At 33.5% G+C, this 16,547-nt stretch overlaps 2 protein-coding genes across 2 annotated transcripts in view; one reads left to right on the forward strand and one right to left on the reverse strand.

Moving 5' to 3' along the window:
- Stk31 (serine/threonine kinase 31) overlaps positions 1 to 16,547 on the forward strand; it is a 75,406-nt gene that overhangs the window by 24,138 nt on the left and 34,721 nt on the right. The window contains exons 10-13 of the mRNA XM_046463567.1: positions 2,447 to 2,606; positions 7,655 to 7,777; positions 15,684 to 15,863; positions 16,387 to 16,503. Of these exons, the coding sequence (XP_046319523.1) occupies positions 2,447 to 2,606; positions 7,655 to 7,777; positions 15,684 to 15,863; positions 16,387 to 16,503 (580 nt within the window). The remainder of the gene's footprint in view (positions 1 to 2,446; positions 2,607 to 7,654; positions 7,778 to 15,683; positions 15,864 to 16,386; positions 16,504 to 16,547) is intronic.
- Positions 11,459 to 11,760, reverse strand: LOC124106064 (mitochondrial import inner membrane translocase subunit Tim9-like). Its single transcript, XM_046463619.2, has 2 exons — positions 11,657 to 11,760; positions 11,459 to 11,574 (listed from the first exon to the last, which is right to left on the reverse strand). Exons 1-2 carry the CDS (start codon positions 11,758 to 11,760, stop codon positions 11,529 to 11,531), a joined length of 150 nt encoding a protein of 49 aa, XP_046319575.1. The 3' UTR covers positions 11,459 to 11,528.

The raw sequence follows: 16,547 nt of genomic DNA on the forward strand, positions 1-16,547 counted from the left end.
GAGTAATTTTTATAGTCTTTGTTCTTAGTTTTCTATTGTCACTACTTGAAACTTTAGTGTCCTAAGGCCATCTCTTAGAGTCAAATTAAAAAAACAAAAGACAGGTGTCACAAACCTATAATCCCAGTAGTTTGGGAGGCTGAGGCAGGAGAATTGTAAATTCAAAGCCAGCCTTAGCAAGACCCTGTCTCAAAAAGTAAGAAAAAAGGGCTGGGGATGTGGCTCAGTCGTTAAGCACCCTTGGTTCAATTCCCAGCATTAAAAAGAAGACAAAAAACCAACCAACCCAGCAAAACCTCCAAACACAACTTCTAAGAGGTAGTTTGATGGAAAACGACCATGTCATTGTTTTGCTTGGGGTTATTATTTTTTTTTTGGGGAATACTGAAACTAGAGGCTTCAGGAATCTAAATTACTTCACTGTGCTCTGTATAAATAAAAAATATATTATTTACAAAGTGATCTTCATAGAGTTGGAAGAAATGAGTTCACAAATCTTATGTTGAGTTTATTCAGTATTTCTTAAAAGTCTGCATTAAAATTATGTAGGTTTTTGGCACTGCTTCATGATGCCAGCAATTGGCGGCATCCTAGAGTGTCTCCTTTAGATTTCTTTTTATGTTCCAGGTATAGTTTTTATGGTTTGTTAAACCCCATTGCCTCCTTTCTGCCACAAAAGCAGTGTTTTAATAGTTTTTTTGGTTCATTTGATTCGTGGCTTTTTTTCCTTAAGTAGAAACAAGTTGTTATTTTTTAATTAGTATTCTGGGAGGAAATAAAATGTATAAGCTTAATAAAAATAGATTTATGGAGGCTTACTTAGCATATTCAAGGCCCTGGGTTCCATCTTTAATACCACATAAAAATAAATAAAACAAAGTTACTGTGTCTAACTACAACTAAAAAGTAAATATTAAAAAAAAAATAGAATTACGTGTTTTAGTCAGCTTTTTTTGCTGATGTGACAAAAAGCCCTGACAAAAACAGTTTTAGAGAAGGAAAAGTTTATTTGGGGCTCATGAATTCAGAGGTCTCAGTTCACAGATGGCTTTGTTCCCCTTGTCCTGAGGTTAGGCAGAAGTTCATGGTGGAAAAGTGAGGTGGAGGAAAGCAACTGGGAGCATGGTACCAGGAAGCAGAGAGAGCAAGCTCCACTCTCCAATGATGAAATCTGTACCCCCAAAGACACCCCTGACTCCATGACCCATCTCCTCTAGCCACACCCTACTTGCCTGTAATTATCATCCAGTTAATCCCTATTATGGGGGATTAATACACTCATTAGGTTAAGTGAAAGTTCATTTCACTCTAAACTTTCATGCATTGTCTCACACATGAGCTTTTGGGGGACTCCCTCATGGCTAAACCATAACAGGTATTTTATCTTAACAGAGGGTTGCATTATTGTTCGTTAAGGTTGTTAAATTGTCAGTTTGAATAAAATAGTTCTTGACACAGTCTCTTTTCATCCTGTACACTGTACTTAAAACCAGTAATTCACTTTCTCCTGCACTTTGATACCCTGAGACGTTTCCCTGAATAAATATTTTGTTAGTTTTCTCCCCCTCAATGGAATTTTTTTTTTCAGTATAAATCTATCAGTTGGCATGTGGTGTGTCTTTTAAAAGTTTGAGCAACTTGGTCCCTTTAGAGCCTAATGAACTTTTGATACACTACCAAAAAACCAAGTGGCCATTCTGACAAAGCTTAAGACAAGATTTTGGGCCAAAATGACAATATGCTTTAATCTATGTTTGAGGGAACAATGTCCTATTAGAATGGTGGCAGTCTGCTTGGAAGCTGGGGGGAAAAAAGTGAATGGATCTTGTTAGTTTTTCTAATTAGCCTGCCTCTCTTTTCTTTTTTTGGAGATTTTTTTTTTGAGGTTGTATTTTTTAACTCTTCAAATGCTAGTCTGTTTGTTAGGTTACCAGGACTATCCTAGTTTTGCTAAACAAGATTGGCTGTGTCTAAAATTTTCAGAGAAGTTCTTACAAATGTGATTATAGATCAGAAATTCAAAGTTCATTTGACATTTGTGAATACACCACCAGTGAAACTTCACATCATGTACAGCCACACGAATGGATCCTAACTAGAATCAGTTATACTCTGTGTATGTGTAATATATCAAAATACCTTCTACTGTCATGTATATCTAAAAATAACAAATAAAAAAATTTTAAAAAAGACATTTGATATTGTTTAAATCTTCAGATGTTTGAAGGTATCTTTTTATATCATGTTTTTAAAAAATTTATTTTCCCCCAATTTTAAAAATTAAGTTTTTATTAAAGTTATATGTGATTTTATATAATGTTTTAAAATGTATCTCTTCATAGCCAGTAATGGTAATAGTAATTTTTAGACCAGTAATATGTAAGTTTTTCTTATGCTAACTTTCTGACTTCTTGATCTTATTTTTTTTGCTGTTTTAAAAAAATAGGCGTGTCAACATCAGTGTTCGTTTTGGAAATGACCTTTCAGATGCTATACAAGTGTTGGATGAAGGGTGCATTACTACTCTAGCCTCTTTGAATGAATTGGAGAAAATTTGGGCAGAATACAGTCTGGCTCAGGAGAAGATCCAAAGTTGTTATAATGTGGTGGGTTGAGAATTTTTCTCTTTTATATTTTTTAATCAGTTGAACATGAAGGCATACTATCTTTTGAGAAAGCAGAGATGGACTGTGGCTATTACAATGATATTTGCATAAACTAAATGCTTTATTCACATTTTAAATACATACTTTATTTGTATAATCAAATGGTTAATGTGAAAATGCTACAAAAGTATTGCTTTATAAGAAAGATAATTGGTTATTGTAGATAAATGGTTAACAGAACCTTTTCCCTTTCGCATGATCTTTCATTAACTCTTCTCTGTTCTCTTGGAAATCTGATAAAATAGTTCACCTGTATTACTGGACAAAATTATCTATAGTAACTGTAAGTCCTGATTGTATCTGGACTAGGAACGATTATCAACTACAAATTCTTTTTGTTTTTTATCCTTTGATACTGGAGATTGGACTCAGGAATGCTTTACTACTGAGCTACATCGCCAGTCCTTAAATTTTTATTTTGAGAAACAGTCTTGCTAAATTGTTTTCTTCTTATTACATATATACAGCACAGTTTTTCATATCTCTGGTTGTATATAAAGTATGTTGACACCAATTCGTGTCTTCATACATGTACTTTGGGTGGTGATATCCATCACATTCCACCATCCTTGCTAACCCCCTGCCCCCTCCCTTTCCCTCCTACCCTTCCGCCCTATCTAGAGTTGGTCTATACTTCCCATGCTCCCCCTCCCTACCCCACTGTGAGTCAGCCTCCTAATATCAGAGAAAACATTTGGCATTTGTTTTTTTGGGATTGGCTAACTTCACTTAGCATTATCTTCTTCAATGCCATAGTTTCCTTAAATTGTTTAGGATTTCACTAAGTTGCTGAGTTTGGCCTTGAACTTGTGATCCTCCTGCCTCAGCTTCCTCTGAGGCTGGGATTATAGGAGTATGCCAGCAGCCAGCCTCAACTACAGATTCTTGATGGGGATTATTGCATTTGGGTATGTCTTTCAAGGGACTCTGGGAAGCTCAACTTGTGGAGTTATTATAATAATTATGAACTTTTGAGGGATTCATAGGAGCCTTGTGAACTATGATAACTTTCATACATGCTCATGTGGATCTTGTCTTCTAGTATAAGTAGTGTTTTAGATTCTTCCATGTTATTAAATACTATCTAAGCCATCTAGTGTTGAGAGGTAGTTTGTGAGTGGGGAAGGTATGAAGAAATACTTCATGTAAATTAAATTTTTTTTTTGTAGTTGTAGATGGGCAGAATGCCTTTGTTTATTTTTATGTGGTGCTGAGGATTTAACTCACTGCCTCACACATGCTAGGCAAACACTCCACCACTGAGCTACAGCCCCAGCCCTCATGTGCATTTTTTTATTAGCTTAAGTACAAGTCTGTTTATTTCCTATTTCAGTTTTCTTTAGTTTATTGTATTGAATGAAAATGAACACCTTTTTTTCTTGTAAAGATATTTCCCACAACCATTAAAGCTGTCTGTAACACCTATGAGCTTTTTATTGTCATTGGACTTGTTCCATCTTAAGTATTGGTTGTTTCTGCCTCTGGTTATACTCTGAACATCTTACTCATTATTTATACCTAGGTTGACCAATTGGCAACCCAGTTGGCTCTAAATAAAAAGTGTGAACAGGATAACTAGGCCTTTGGAAATGCCAGGAATGTTTAGTTTGGAGAAAGGATTGGATTTGGGTAATGGGTCATTTATTACTATGGAAATAAAAATATCAAAATCAGTAATTTTTGAATCTCTATAAAATATAGGCAATGTTGTAGGTATTTTATAAACCTCCATACCTTAATTTTTAAATATATTGTATTCATGCATCATAAATTATATATAATGATGGGATTTGTTGTTACATATTTGTACATGCATACAATACAACAATATAATTTGGCCAGCATTATTCCCCAGTATTTTCCCTTTCACACTAATTTTTCTTTTTTTAAATATTTATTTTTTAGTTGTAGGTGGCCACAATATCTTTATTTTATTTTTATGTGGTGCTGAGGATTGAACCGTGCCTCACGCATGCTAGATGAGCACCTCATATTGATTTTTAAAATGGTCATTTTTGTTACTATTACATAAATGAGGAAACAGTTTCACCAGAGTTAAGGAAATTGGTCAAGATTGTGTAGTTCTAAATGTTGATATGGAATTTTGAACCCAGGCTTGTGTGACTGAAAAGTTATTCTCTTTCCATTTAAACCACAAGGTCAGTTTTTAAATACATCTTTTTTTTTTCCCCAGGTTCTCTGGCACAGATTCTTTTCTTTTTTTAATTTTTTATTGTTGGTTGTTCAAAACATTACATAGTTCTTGATATATCATATTTCACACTTTGATTCAAGTGGGTTATGAGCTCCCATTTTTACCCCATATACAGATTGCAGAATCACATCAGTTACACATCCATTGATTTACATATTGCCATACTAGTGTCTGTTGTGTTCTGCTGCCTTTCCTATCCTCTACTATCCCCCCTCCCCTCCCCTCCCCTCCCCTCTTCTCTCTCTGCCCCCTCTACTGACATTCATTTGTCCCCCTTGTATTATTTTTCCCTTTCCCCTCACTTCCTCTTGTATGTACTTTTGTATAACTCTGAGGGTCTCCTTCTATTTCCATGCAATTTCCCTTCTCTCTCCCTTTCCCTCCCACCTCTCATCCCTGTTTAATGTTAATCTTCTTCTCATGCTCTTCGACCCTACTCTGTTCTTAGTTACTCTCCTTATATCAAAGAAGACATTTGGCATTTGTTTTTTAGGGATTGGCTAGCTTCACTTAGCATAATCTGCTCTAGCGCCATCCATTTCCCTGCAAATTCCATGATTTTGTCATTTTTTAGTGCTGCATAATACTCCATGGTGCATAAATGCCACATTTTTTTTAATCCATTCATCTATTGAAGAGAATCTGGGTTGGTTCCATAGTCTAGCTATTGTGAATTGTGCTGCTATGAACATCGATGTGGCAGTATCCCTGTAGTACGCTCTTTTAAGGTCTCAGGGAATAGTCCGAGAAGGGCAATAGCTGGGTCAAATGGTGGTTCCATTCCCAGCTTTCCAAGAAATCTCCATAGTGCTTTCCAAATTGGCCGCACCAATTTGCAGTCCCACCAGCAATGTACAAGAGTACCCTTTTCCCCACATCCTCGCCAGCACTTGTTGTTTGACTTCAGAATGGCTGCTAATCTTACTGGAGTGAGATGGTATCTTAGGGTGGTTTTGATTTGCATTTCTCTGACTGCTAGAGATGGTGAGCATTTTTTCATGTACTTGTTGATTGATTGTATTTCCTCCTCTGAGAAGTGTCTGTTCAGGTCCTTGGCCCATTTGTTGATTGGGTTATTTGTTATCTTATTGTCTAATATTTTGAGTTCTTTGTATACTCTGGATATTAGGGCTCTATCTGAAATGTAAGGAGTAAAAATTTGTTCCCATGATGTAGGCTCCTTATTTACCTCTCTTATTGTTTCTCTTGCTGAGAAAAAACTTTTCAGTTTAAGTAAGTCCCATTTGTTGATTCTAGTTATTAACTCTTGTGCTATGGGTGTCCTATTGAGGAATTTGGAGCCCGACCCCACAGTATGTAGATCGTAGCCAACTTTTTCTTCTATCAGATGGCGTGTCTCTGATTTGATATCAAGCTCCTTGATCCATTTTGAATTAACTTTTGTGCATGGCGAGAGAAAGGGATTCAGTTTCATTTTGTTGCATATGGATTTCCAGTTTTCCCAGCACCATTTAAATACATCTTAATGAATTTCATATAGTAAGATGAAAAAGACCTGCTTTTATGGTCTTATTTTGTTTTTGTGGTTTGGGCATGGGAAAATAATTCAGGACAGAGAGGAAAGAAGATTAATTTGACTTTCAGACATAATGTTCTAGTAGTGCAAATGTGACTTTTTTTTAAAGCAATTAATTATTCCTACTACTCTTGATGTTTCAGGACTTAAGGTTCATTTTGTAAACTGAAGAGTAGATTACTGAATAAATATGTAATAAAAATTGCACTCAAAGTTAACCGTCTTGTATTTAATTTGGTCTTAGAACTGTTACTTTTATTTATGTATGTACTGCCTAATTCCTTGTTTGCTAATTTATTTTTTGATGAAGTTTTACTTGAAGTTGTTTTCTTTTTGTTTATAGTATAAAATAGTCTGAGCTTATGTAAGAAAAAATATTCAGAAATTCAAGCATTTAAGTATATGTTCCAGATATGATTATAGATAATGGCTATATATAGCCATTATCTGTAATTTGGAGATATATATATATATATATATATATATATACACACACACACACACACACATATACATATATATATGTATATATATATATATGTATGTATATTTATATTTAGGACATAATTTTTCTCTTTCTTTTTTGGTATTAGATGGATGTACTAATAGTTTCAATATAAAATGGTAAGTACTACAGTAGAGATAATGCATAGGGTTCTTGGTTATCTTTTTTAAATTTTTTTTTAGTTGTAGTTGGACACAATGCCTTTATTTTTATTTGTTTTTATTTTTATGTGGTGCTGAGGATCTCGAACCCAGAGTCTCACACTTGCTAGGTGAGCGCTCTACTGCTGAGCCACAACCTCAGGCCCCTCTTGGTTATCTTTTACATACATAATTTACAAAGGACCTCTTGGGCAAATTGGAGGCTTTGTTCCAGTGAAGTTTAACTAAATCTTGAAAGATGAGTAGATGAAAGAATTGAGGATGGGATGGGAGTAAAAGAAAGGTAGTGTGTAATTAATAGGAATTTGTATAATTTTATTAACAACTTTCATTGCAGACATAATAAAAAATAAAGATTCTCAGGGCAAGATTGTTGAATTTAAATGTTTTTATTAAGGGAAGAGATGTTCTTTGTCTCTTTGGTGATAAGGAGAAAAGTATTTGTCTTAAATGCTACTATGCTTGGTGAAAGTAATGTTAAATTTTAGAAATCACTTTTTTTTTTCATGTAGGTAAATGCGTGAAAAACACCCGATATATTAATGGTGGTTTTTCTTTTCCTTCCTCCAGAATGAAGGGAATGTTTTGATTGCCAAAAGAAATGAAGTACAACAGAAGCTATATATGGCAGTAGAAGTTTTTATTCTGGAAGTGGATGAATTACCGCTTAATAAACGCTTAAAAACATTGAAGGTTGGAATTAAAAATATATTAAATATATATTAAATTATAAATTTACTCAGTGAGAGAGGTGAAATTAGTATTTACCTTGAGATTTTAGAAAGTACTGACAGCTGCACAGCTTTTTTTTTTTTTTTTTGCTGAATTCCAGTTTAAGTCGTTGTGTGTACACCCCACACCCTCCTCCTGCCTCCCGGTACTAGGGACTGAACCCAGGCCTGCTTACAGCTGATGAGACGGCCCTTACAGGAATGAAAAATGCCAACAGAATGAAAATATTGTTGCTAGGATGTGCTTGATGATTGCCATTCTAACTGTGGTGAGATGAAATCTCAGCACAGTTTTGATTTGCATTTCCTTAATTAAAAAAAAAGTTTTTTTAGTTGTTGAGGACCTTAATTTTTATTTATTTAAAATAAAAATCCAACCCAGTGCCTCACACATGCTAGGCAAGTCTTCTACCACTGAGCCATAACCTCAGCCCTGCATTTCCTTGATTGCTAAAGATGTTGAACGTTTTTTTCTTATATTTTGAGCATTTGTATTTTTCCAGGGAAGTGTCTGTTTAGTTCATTTGCCAACTTATTGATTGGGTGGTTATTTTTATTTTTTTGGTGTTCAGTTTTTTGAGTTCTTTGTATATAATCCCCTGTTAAAGAGTAACTGGCAAAGATTTTCTCCCATTCTCTAGGCTCTATACTTTGCTTCCTTTGATGTGCGGAAACAATTCAATTTGATGCCATCCCATTTATTTATTCTTGGTACTATTTCCTGAGTTTTGAGGAAGTCATTGCCTATATGTTGGTGTGGTGACCCTGTATTTTCTTCTGGTAGTTGCAAGGTTTCTGTTGTAATTTCTTAGATTTTGATCCACTTTTGAGTTTACTTTTATGCAGGGTGAGAGAGAAGAATCCAGTTTCATTCTTCTGTATGTAGAGCTGGGGATGTGGCTCAGTGGTAGAGTGCTTGCATATAGCATGTTTAAGATTCTGAATTTAATCCCTAGTTTTGCCAACAAAACAAAGCAGAAAACACACATCATTCTTCTATATATGGATATCTAGTTTTCCCAGCACTGTTTGTTACAAAGTTTACATTTCCTCTATCATGTTTTTGGCATCTTTGTCAAAAATCAGATGACTATATTTGTATGGCTTTGTCTCTGTCATCTATTCACTGGTCTTGGTATGTGTTCTTATGCCAATATCAACCTATTTATTTTTTTATCATAGCTCTGTAATATATATAATTTGAAGTTGCAATGCCTCCAGCATTGTTCTTTTTGCTCAGATTTCTTTTGACTATTCTGGGTCTTTTATTTTTCCTTATGAATTTTAGATCTTTTTTTTTCTCCTAGTTTACCATAAAAGAATGTCATTGGTATTTTGATGGAGATTGCACTGAACCTGTAGATTGCTTTTGGTAATATGGCCATATTAATGATATTAATTCTGTCCATTCACTAACATGGAAGGTCTTTCCATGCTCTAGTGTCTTCTATTTCTTTTTCAGTGTTCTGTAATGTTCATTGTAGAGGTCTTCACCTCTTTGGATAGATTTATTCTTAAATATTTTATTTTTTAAGGTAATCATGAATGAAATTATTCTCATGTTTTTTTAGGGGATTTGTTATTGGTGTATGGAAAAGCCATTGATTTTTGTATGTTGATCTTCTATTCCTGCTACTTTGCTGAATTTATATCAGCTCAAAAAGTCTTCTAGTGGAGTTTTTTTTTTAAATTTAAATATAAAATCATCATCTGTTAACAGCCATACATTGACTCCTTCCTTCCCTTTTTGTATCTTATTCTCCTGTGTAATTGCTGTGGCTAAAATTTCAAGTACTATATTGAATGGAAGTGATGAGTGTGGACATTTTTGTCTGGTTTCTATTTTAGAGTAAATGCTTTCAATTTTTCCCCATTCAATATGATGGTGGCTTTCGTTTTGTCATATATAACCTGTATGATGTTGAGGTAAATTCCTTATGTCCCTAGTTTCTCTAGTAGTTTTAACATGAATGGACACTTTTGCTTTCTAGTGGTTCAATGTATGCAATTTTTTTCATGTAAAAATTACTTAAAAGTAACCTTTAGGGTATGTGTATATGATGTATATGAAACACAAATGAATTTGGTGTTTTGACTTGGAAAACACATCCCTAAGATAACTCATTATGTATTTGGAGATAGTTTAAAACCTGAAACACTTAAAGAATTTTGGAGAAGAGATGCTTAACCTGAATTAAAAGACTTTTTGCCTGCCTTGTCTCTTTATTTACCTACGTCACCAGAATATTCTTTAAACTTTGGTTCATTTTGCTAAGAAATAGTTTGTTTATATTTTTCAAGTACTTAAGAAACACATTTCTATAATGAAAGTTAGTCAAAAAAATTAAAGTTCATGATTTCTAACTTCCAGTGCATTTATTAATCCTTTTGTCGCATAAAATACATGGTTGGTTTTTCATAATTGTTCCTTATGAGTTAAAAAAGTATATTCTAGGTTTTCTTGGGGTGCAGTTCTAGATATACACAGTCATTTATCACTTAATAAAGGGGATACATTCTCAGAAATGCATTGTTAGGCAGTTCCATTGTTGTGCAAACATCACAGAGTATACTTACATAAACCTGGTAATATAGCCTATTAATGAATACCTGTAAGTGGTACCTATAAGTGGTAGAGCTTATTTCTTTTAGGCTACAAATAAGTACATTTTTTCTGTACTGAATACTGTAGGTGTTTGTAATGCAGTGCTAAGTATTTGTGAGTGTGAACATTGAAAAAGTATAGGAAAAATATGGTATAAAAGATTAAAACGGTGCACCTTTATAAGGCATTTACCATGGGCTTGCAGGATTGTAAGTTGCCCTGGTGAGTTGCTAAGTGAGTGGTGAGTGAGTGTGAAGCCTTGGGACATTATTTTACATTACTGTAGACTTTATGAACACTATGCTTAGGTGACACTAATAAAAATAATTTTTAGTTTAATAATAAATTAACCTTAGTTTACTTTATTTTTCAACTGTTGGACTCATGTAGTAATAGTTTAAAATACAAATACATTGTACAGCTGTAAAAAATATTTTTCTCTGTACCCTCAATCTATAAACTTTTTCTGTTATTCAAATTTTTATTTATTTTTACTTTTTAAACTTTCTTTTCTTTTTTTGTTAAAAACAGACACAAACATAGTAGCTTAGGCCTTTGCGGGGGCTTAATAATCAATATTTCTGTCTTCTGCCTCCACATGTTGTCTTACTGGAATGTCTTTCAGACACTCAGAACTGTCATTTCCTATGATGATAATGCTTTCTTCTGGAGTACCTCCTGAAGGTACCTTCCTGAGACTATTTAAGAGTTAATTTTTTTTAGTGATATTTTCATTTTTTTCACTTTTAGAATAAAAATTTTTCTATCATACATGTGATTGCACACATATTTTGCTTTAAAATTAATAGTCACAATGGAAGAAACAGTGGTTTATTTTTCTAATCAAGTGTGACCAAGCTGCAGAATCTTAAGGCCTCAACAAATGTATCTTAGTATTTTCTCTGAACAATAAGATCTTTTATTTTAATTATTCTTGGTGAACAGTGATGTTGTTTCTTCATTGGTTTCCACTGCCAAAGAGTCATGACGGGTGGTTTAACAGGGGATTCTGTCATATAAATCCTCATTTCCAGTGCAACAGCTGTTGGCAATCTTTCATTGAAAGTCCATCCATCAGGATTTCTCTCTATCGTGGTTGACCAAGGAGTCAAGCTTTGGCTGCCAGGGCTTCATTCTGCTGAATATGATATTCTTGAAATCTCATGAATATTCTTTGTGTCATTTTTAAATATTTCTGTAAGCAGTGTTCTGAACAGGTGATCTCTTCAGGTTTTACTTGTTGTAAAGTCTTTTACACAGTCCAGAAAGCAGGTTTCTGTAAGTTTATTGTATGTTCCGAGGAATTCCCTAAACTGTTTTATCTGATCAGATTCTGGCATTTGTGCAGCCGTATTCTCTTGGTATGTTTATTAATCACCAGTCAGGTCAGGAGTGCTTCAGTCGAAGATGAGTCCCTTGAATTTTATCCAATATCTTAATCTTGTAGGGAGATGTGCTGCCTTTAAAATAAAAATCAAGAGTTAACTTTTTTTTTTAATAAGTAGAAGTAGTATACTCTTAAAATAACAAAAAAGTTTCCTTAGACTATTAAATACATTAACTAGTAACGATCTTTCATTATAATTTTCAAATATGTAATATATATAATTTTTATGTGTTATATACTTTTATACAACTGTCAGTGCAGTAGGTTTATTTACACCAGTATCACCACTAACATGTCAGTAATGCATCATGATAACTATGTTATCACTAGGTGATATAAATTTTTCAGTTCAATTGCGGTCATATAGAACCACTGTTGTATATGTGATTTTACTGACTGAAATGTTAAAAAATGCATAACTGTATATCATCTTAAGCTTTAATCCTTATCCTTACTTACTTTTTGGTATGTATGTATTTTGAACACCTGAAGGAACTAGAGGGATACACACACACGCACAAACACACTGGACATTAATATATTCACAATTATATTTTAAACTTTTCTTTTTAACCACTATGTAATCTTATTTTTTCACTTATCACATTTTGGTATAAAATCTTGTTTCTTTTTAAAATTACCATCCCACTTTCATTTTTGGTTAATAATTACTTTATATATTTTTTCTTTTTTCTTTGTATCCTGTTTTTGAACTACCTCTTAACTAATGCACTCATGATCAATTCTTAAAAGACTTCAACTTAGAAATTTATCTTTTGATTGGTAACTTAGTTGACTTACATATCTAATTACTGTTTGTTTAGAACTTATTTCCATGATCTTATTTTTGTATCTTTATTATGATTTCTTTTTTCCTTTTTGTCTCACTTCTATCCCTAATACTTAAGATCTCCCCTGTCTTTGGTGTCCCCCTTTCTGTCTCATTCCCTAAAGCAACCAGCAAAACAACCAATATTGTTGATCAGGATTATAGTCACAAGTTATGAATACTGTGTTTGATAGTTCAATCAAATAAAATTTGGAGTTACTTTCTCATTATTTCTTAGGTGTTATTTGGTGTCTTTGGACTTTTTCAAGATATTAGGATATTTTCCTTGTGCTTTCAGAGACATTTTTGTGTAGTTGACTTTATGAGGCATTAAATATTTAAAGATATCATGTTTCTGTCTCTCATATAAATTATTTAACTGGCTATAAAATTATTAGATCCAAAGGCCATTTTTCTCTATGGAACGTTGATAATGATAATCTATTGTTATCTGAGTTTTGTAATTTATCAGTTCTTTGACTTTTTGTCACTCTGAAAGCTTTAAAATTTTCTCTTGACTGTTACTAAATTACACTATAACATGTTTAAGTTTTGATATAATTCAGGTCAGTTCAGTTTTGAATTCTTATCTTTCTTTAATTCTAGGAAATCTTTGATATATATTTAAGAAAGTGCTGCAGCTGCTACCCCACCTCATGAATTTTTCTTTCATTCCAGATCTTCTGTTACATGGATATTTAAACTTTTATCCTCTGCATATTATAACTGTTAATGCAGTTTTTTCTTTTTATCCCTTTTAGGGGCTTTTTGGAGGTATCCTTGATTTAACCATCTGTCTCACCAGTAGGTTCTCTAACTGTATGTCTTCTGTCATTTTTCTAGTCCATTGTGTTTTTTAAATTGGTTCCATTCATACCCATTATCTTTAGTTGGTTATTATTTAAAGTACCAGGTTGTATTTCCAATACTCTTTCTTTTGTTATTTGTTATGCTTATTTTGAGTTCTTATTATCTGGGAATCTGTTACTGATTTTGCTTCTTTTATAAGGTAGCTTATTTTGTTATACTTCTCTCCAAGAACTTGTGTATTTCACACATTTCATCTTCCCTTTTACCTGTCTTTAAGATTCCATATTTCCTTGGGACTAGAACTGCCTTAGCTCTGTATGTTGTGTAGGTATGGGATAACATGGTAGAGAGGCAGAGTAAGAGTGACATCCTATACTATAATTTTTAAAGATTTCTGATGCCTTCAGGGAATAGAATGGGGTTGTTTTTTGTGGTGTAGAACTTCTGGTGTTGCAGTTAGGGTGTAGCTATTGCCTATCTGCTTCTCTTCTAGATGGTCTTAATCAGCATTCCTCCCAGTTCCCTTTTTTTTTTTTTTTCAATTCATTTAATTTTATTTTTTTCTTTTTTAATTGCTTTTATTTTTTAAATACATGACAGTGGAATGCATCACAATTCTTATTATACATATGAAAAATTGTGTTCTATATCTCTCCCAGTTCCTTTACCTCAACCTCTGTTGGGGGCTACCACTTGGACATAAATGCTCCCATGTATTTAGGAGAAATGGGAAGGAAAGAGAATGTTCAGGGGCTGGCCAACCTTGCTCTCCTGGTTATCAGTTTTTGCCTCATCTGTGACCTTATGTGGTATAACCCCATTGCCTCTTGCTGGTGCTGCTGTTTTCCTGCCCAAGGAAAGAGAGAGAGAGTAGGTTACATGAAGGAAGTTCTGTTTTCCCACAAGTTATTTTTTGCTGTGGTATATAGATCTTCTTACACTTGCAAGAACTATTCATTTAGTGGTAAGCACCATCCATTGTCTTTTGAGGATTTCTCAAAGAGTTTTGTGATAAGTGTTTTTTTTTTGGAAACTATTAAGCTTTTCTCTTGTCTCTGTACCATTTCTAGGGTTTGATTCCTTGAGAGAGTCAGCAGATTGTGTTGGGTACCTACCTTGTCTCTTCCATTCTTTATTTTTTTCTTTACTTTTTATTTGTTTTTATTGGTACATTTTAATTATAAATAATTGATTCATTATGTCATATTTGTACATGCACATGACATAATTTGATAAATCACATCTCCCAGCATCTTACCTTTCCTTCCCCTTCCCTTTCTCCTTCCCTCATCTGCTTGCTCTGTCTCCCTCCTATTATTATTTTAATTAGTGCATTATAAATATATATGTATGTAAGTGGTATCACTGGGGTATGTTCATATGTGTACATAGCATAATTTAGTGGATTTTGTTTCCCATTACTTCCCTAGGCCTTCCTGTCCTTATTCCCTCTTGATCCTCTTCTCGTTTGTTTCTTTTCTATTTTGGTGAAATACCTTTTTTAAAAAATTTTTCCCCCCCAGTCTTTTAAAAATGCTTTCAAGTACATATATATGCTTAATGTTTTTACTTAATTGGAATTATTTGTATATTTCGGTGAATAATATATTTTTGTCCAGCAATATACTGGGAACACCATGTCAGGACAAACATTTGATACTCTTAAAAAGTCAGGAAATAGAGGCCAATTTCTAATTTGTTAAAAACCTAAGAATATCCACTTGAATCAAATGTATGAAATATGATATGTCAAGAGCTTTGTAATGTTTTGAACAACCAATAATAAAAAAAAACCTAAGAATATAAAACTTGCTGTTTGAATGAATTGACTTAATATAACTTTTACTTCAATGGTCCAAAAATCACCTTTTAGATAGTTCTGTGTTTTCATCTGATAAGTCTTAAGTTTTATTTATAAACTTCTTAAGAATGGGGATTCAAATACTGTTTTTTAATCTCCTATGTTCAATACAGTGCTTGAATCCTAACTTGAAGTTAATAAGTTTTAATATATTTTTTTCTGGTTCTTGGGATTAAACTCAGGGATGCTTTACCATTGAGCTAAGTTTCTGGGCCTGTACATATATATTTTTTTGAGACAAGGTCTTGCTAAGTTACTGAGGCTGGCCTTGAACTTGTGATCCTGCTGTCCCCACCTCCTGAGTCAATAGAATTACAGGTGTGCACTTCTATGCCTGAAAATAATCTTTAATAAACAGAAATATTTCTTTTTGTAGGATTTATCAACCTCTTTAGAAGCAGTGTATGGACAGGCCAAAGAAGGAACAAATTCTGAAGAAATACTTAAAAAATTTTATGAGTGGAAGTGTGATAAAAGACAGGAATTCACCAATGTGAGGAGTGAAACTGAGGCTTCTCTGCAACATCTTGTAGCATGGTTCCAGAGCACTCTAAAGGTAAAGAAAACTCTTATTCAGTGCCATTTGTGGCATAAAATGGGGGGGGGGACTCCATATACATTAATCATATCCTTTGTTTAAAAGCTAACATTGTCTACTCATCCCTGTCAGGTTTAAATTTGCTACCTGAGGATCAAGGTTCTTTATCAGCTTTTAGTCAGACTGCTCCTTTCATTATTGTCAAAACAAAACAAAACAAAACAAAAAAAAAAACACCCAACAACAACAAAAACAAAAAACAACAAACATCATTTAGGTTTTGCTTTTGCCCTTACTTTTCCTCTGCATTGTCCTCTCACCTTTCTTAAACACTAATTTTCTTTAGGTATGCTACATGCATGTAACTTGTCTTTTCTGGTACATGTGTTTTATGAGGGTAAGTCTTTTCTTTTTTCCTCTGTAATCTTATTTCCCCTGTATCACTCAGGGCATTCCTAATGCTTTTTTTCAGGTATAAAGGTAAAATGAATCCTAACTGAATTAATTGAGTTTATTTATTTTTTATTTTTTTGCAAATGAGGTTTTTGATCTGTCTTTGGAAGAATCACTGATTTCTGAAGACACACTTGGTAATATTGACGAAATCCTAGAGAAGACTGAGTCATGTGTCTGTAAAGAGCTGGAAATATCTCTGATTGTGAGTAATGATATTCTTTATTATTGCTTTCTTTGAAGCAGTGT

Source organism: Marmota monax, unplaced genomic scaffold (genome assembly GCF_021218885.2).
Source record: "Marmota monax isolate L192 unplaced genomic scaffold, Marmota_monax_Labrador192_F-V1.1 WCK01_AAM20220418_F8-fsc00057, whole genome shotgun sequence".
NCBI lineage: Eukaryota > Metazoa > Chordata > Mammalia > Rodentia > Sciuridae > Marmota > Marmota monax.

Excerpts from the sequence above, each read along its gene's own strand:
- LOC124106064 (XM_046463619.2), bottom strand. The coding sequence starts at position 11,760 with ATGCCAGAATCTGATCAGATAAAACAGTTTAGGGAATTCCTCGGAACA. Across the intron at positions 11,575-11,656 it reads GTAAAAGACTTTACAACAAG|AGAATATCATATTCAGCAGA; the intron begins TAAAACCTGAAG and ends CATGAGATTTCA.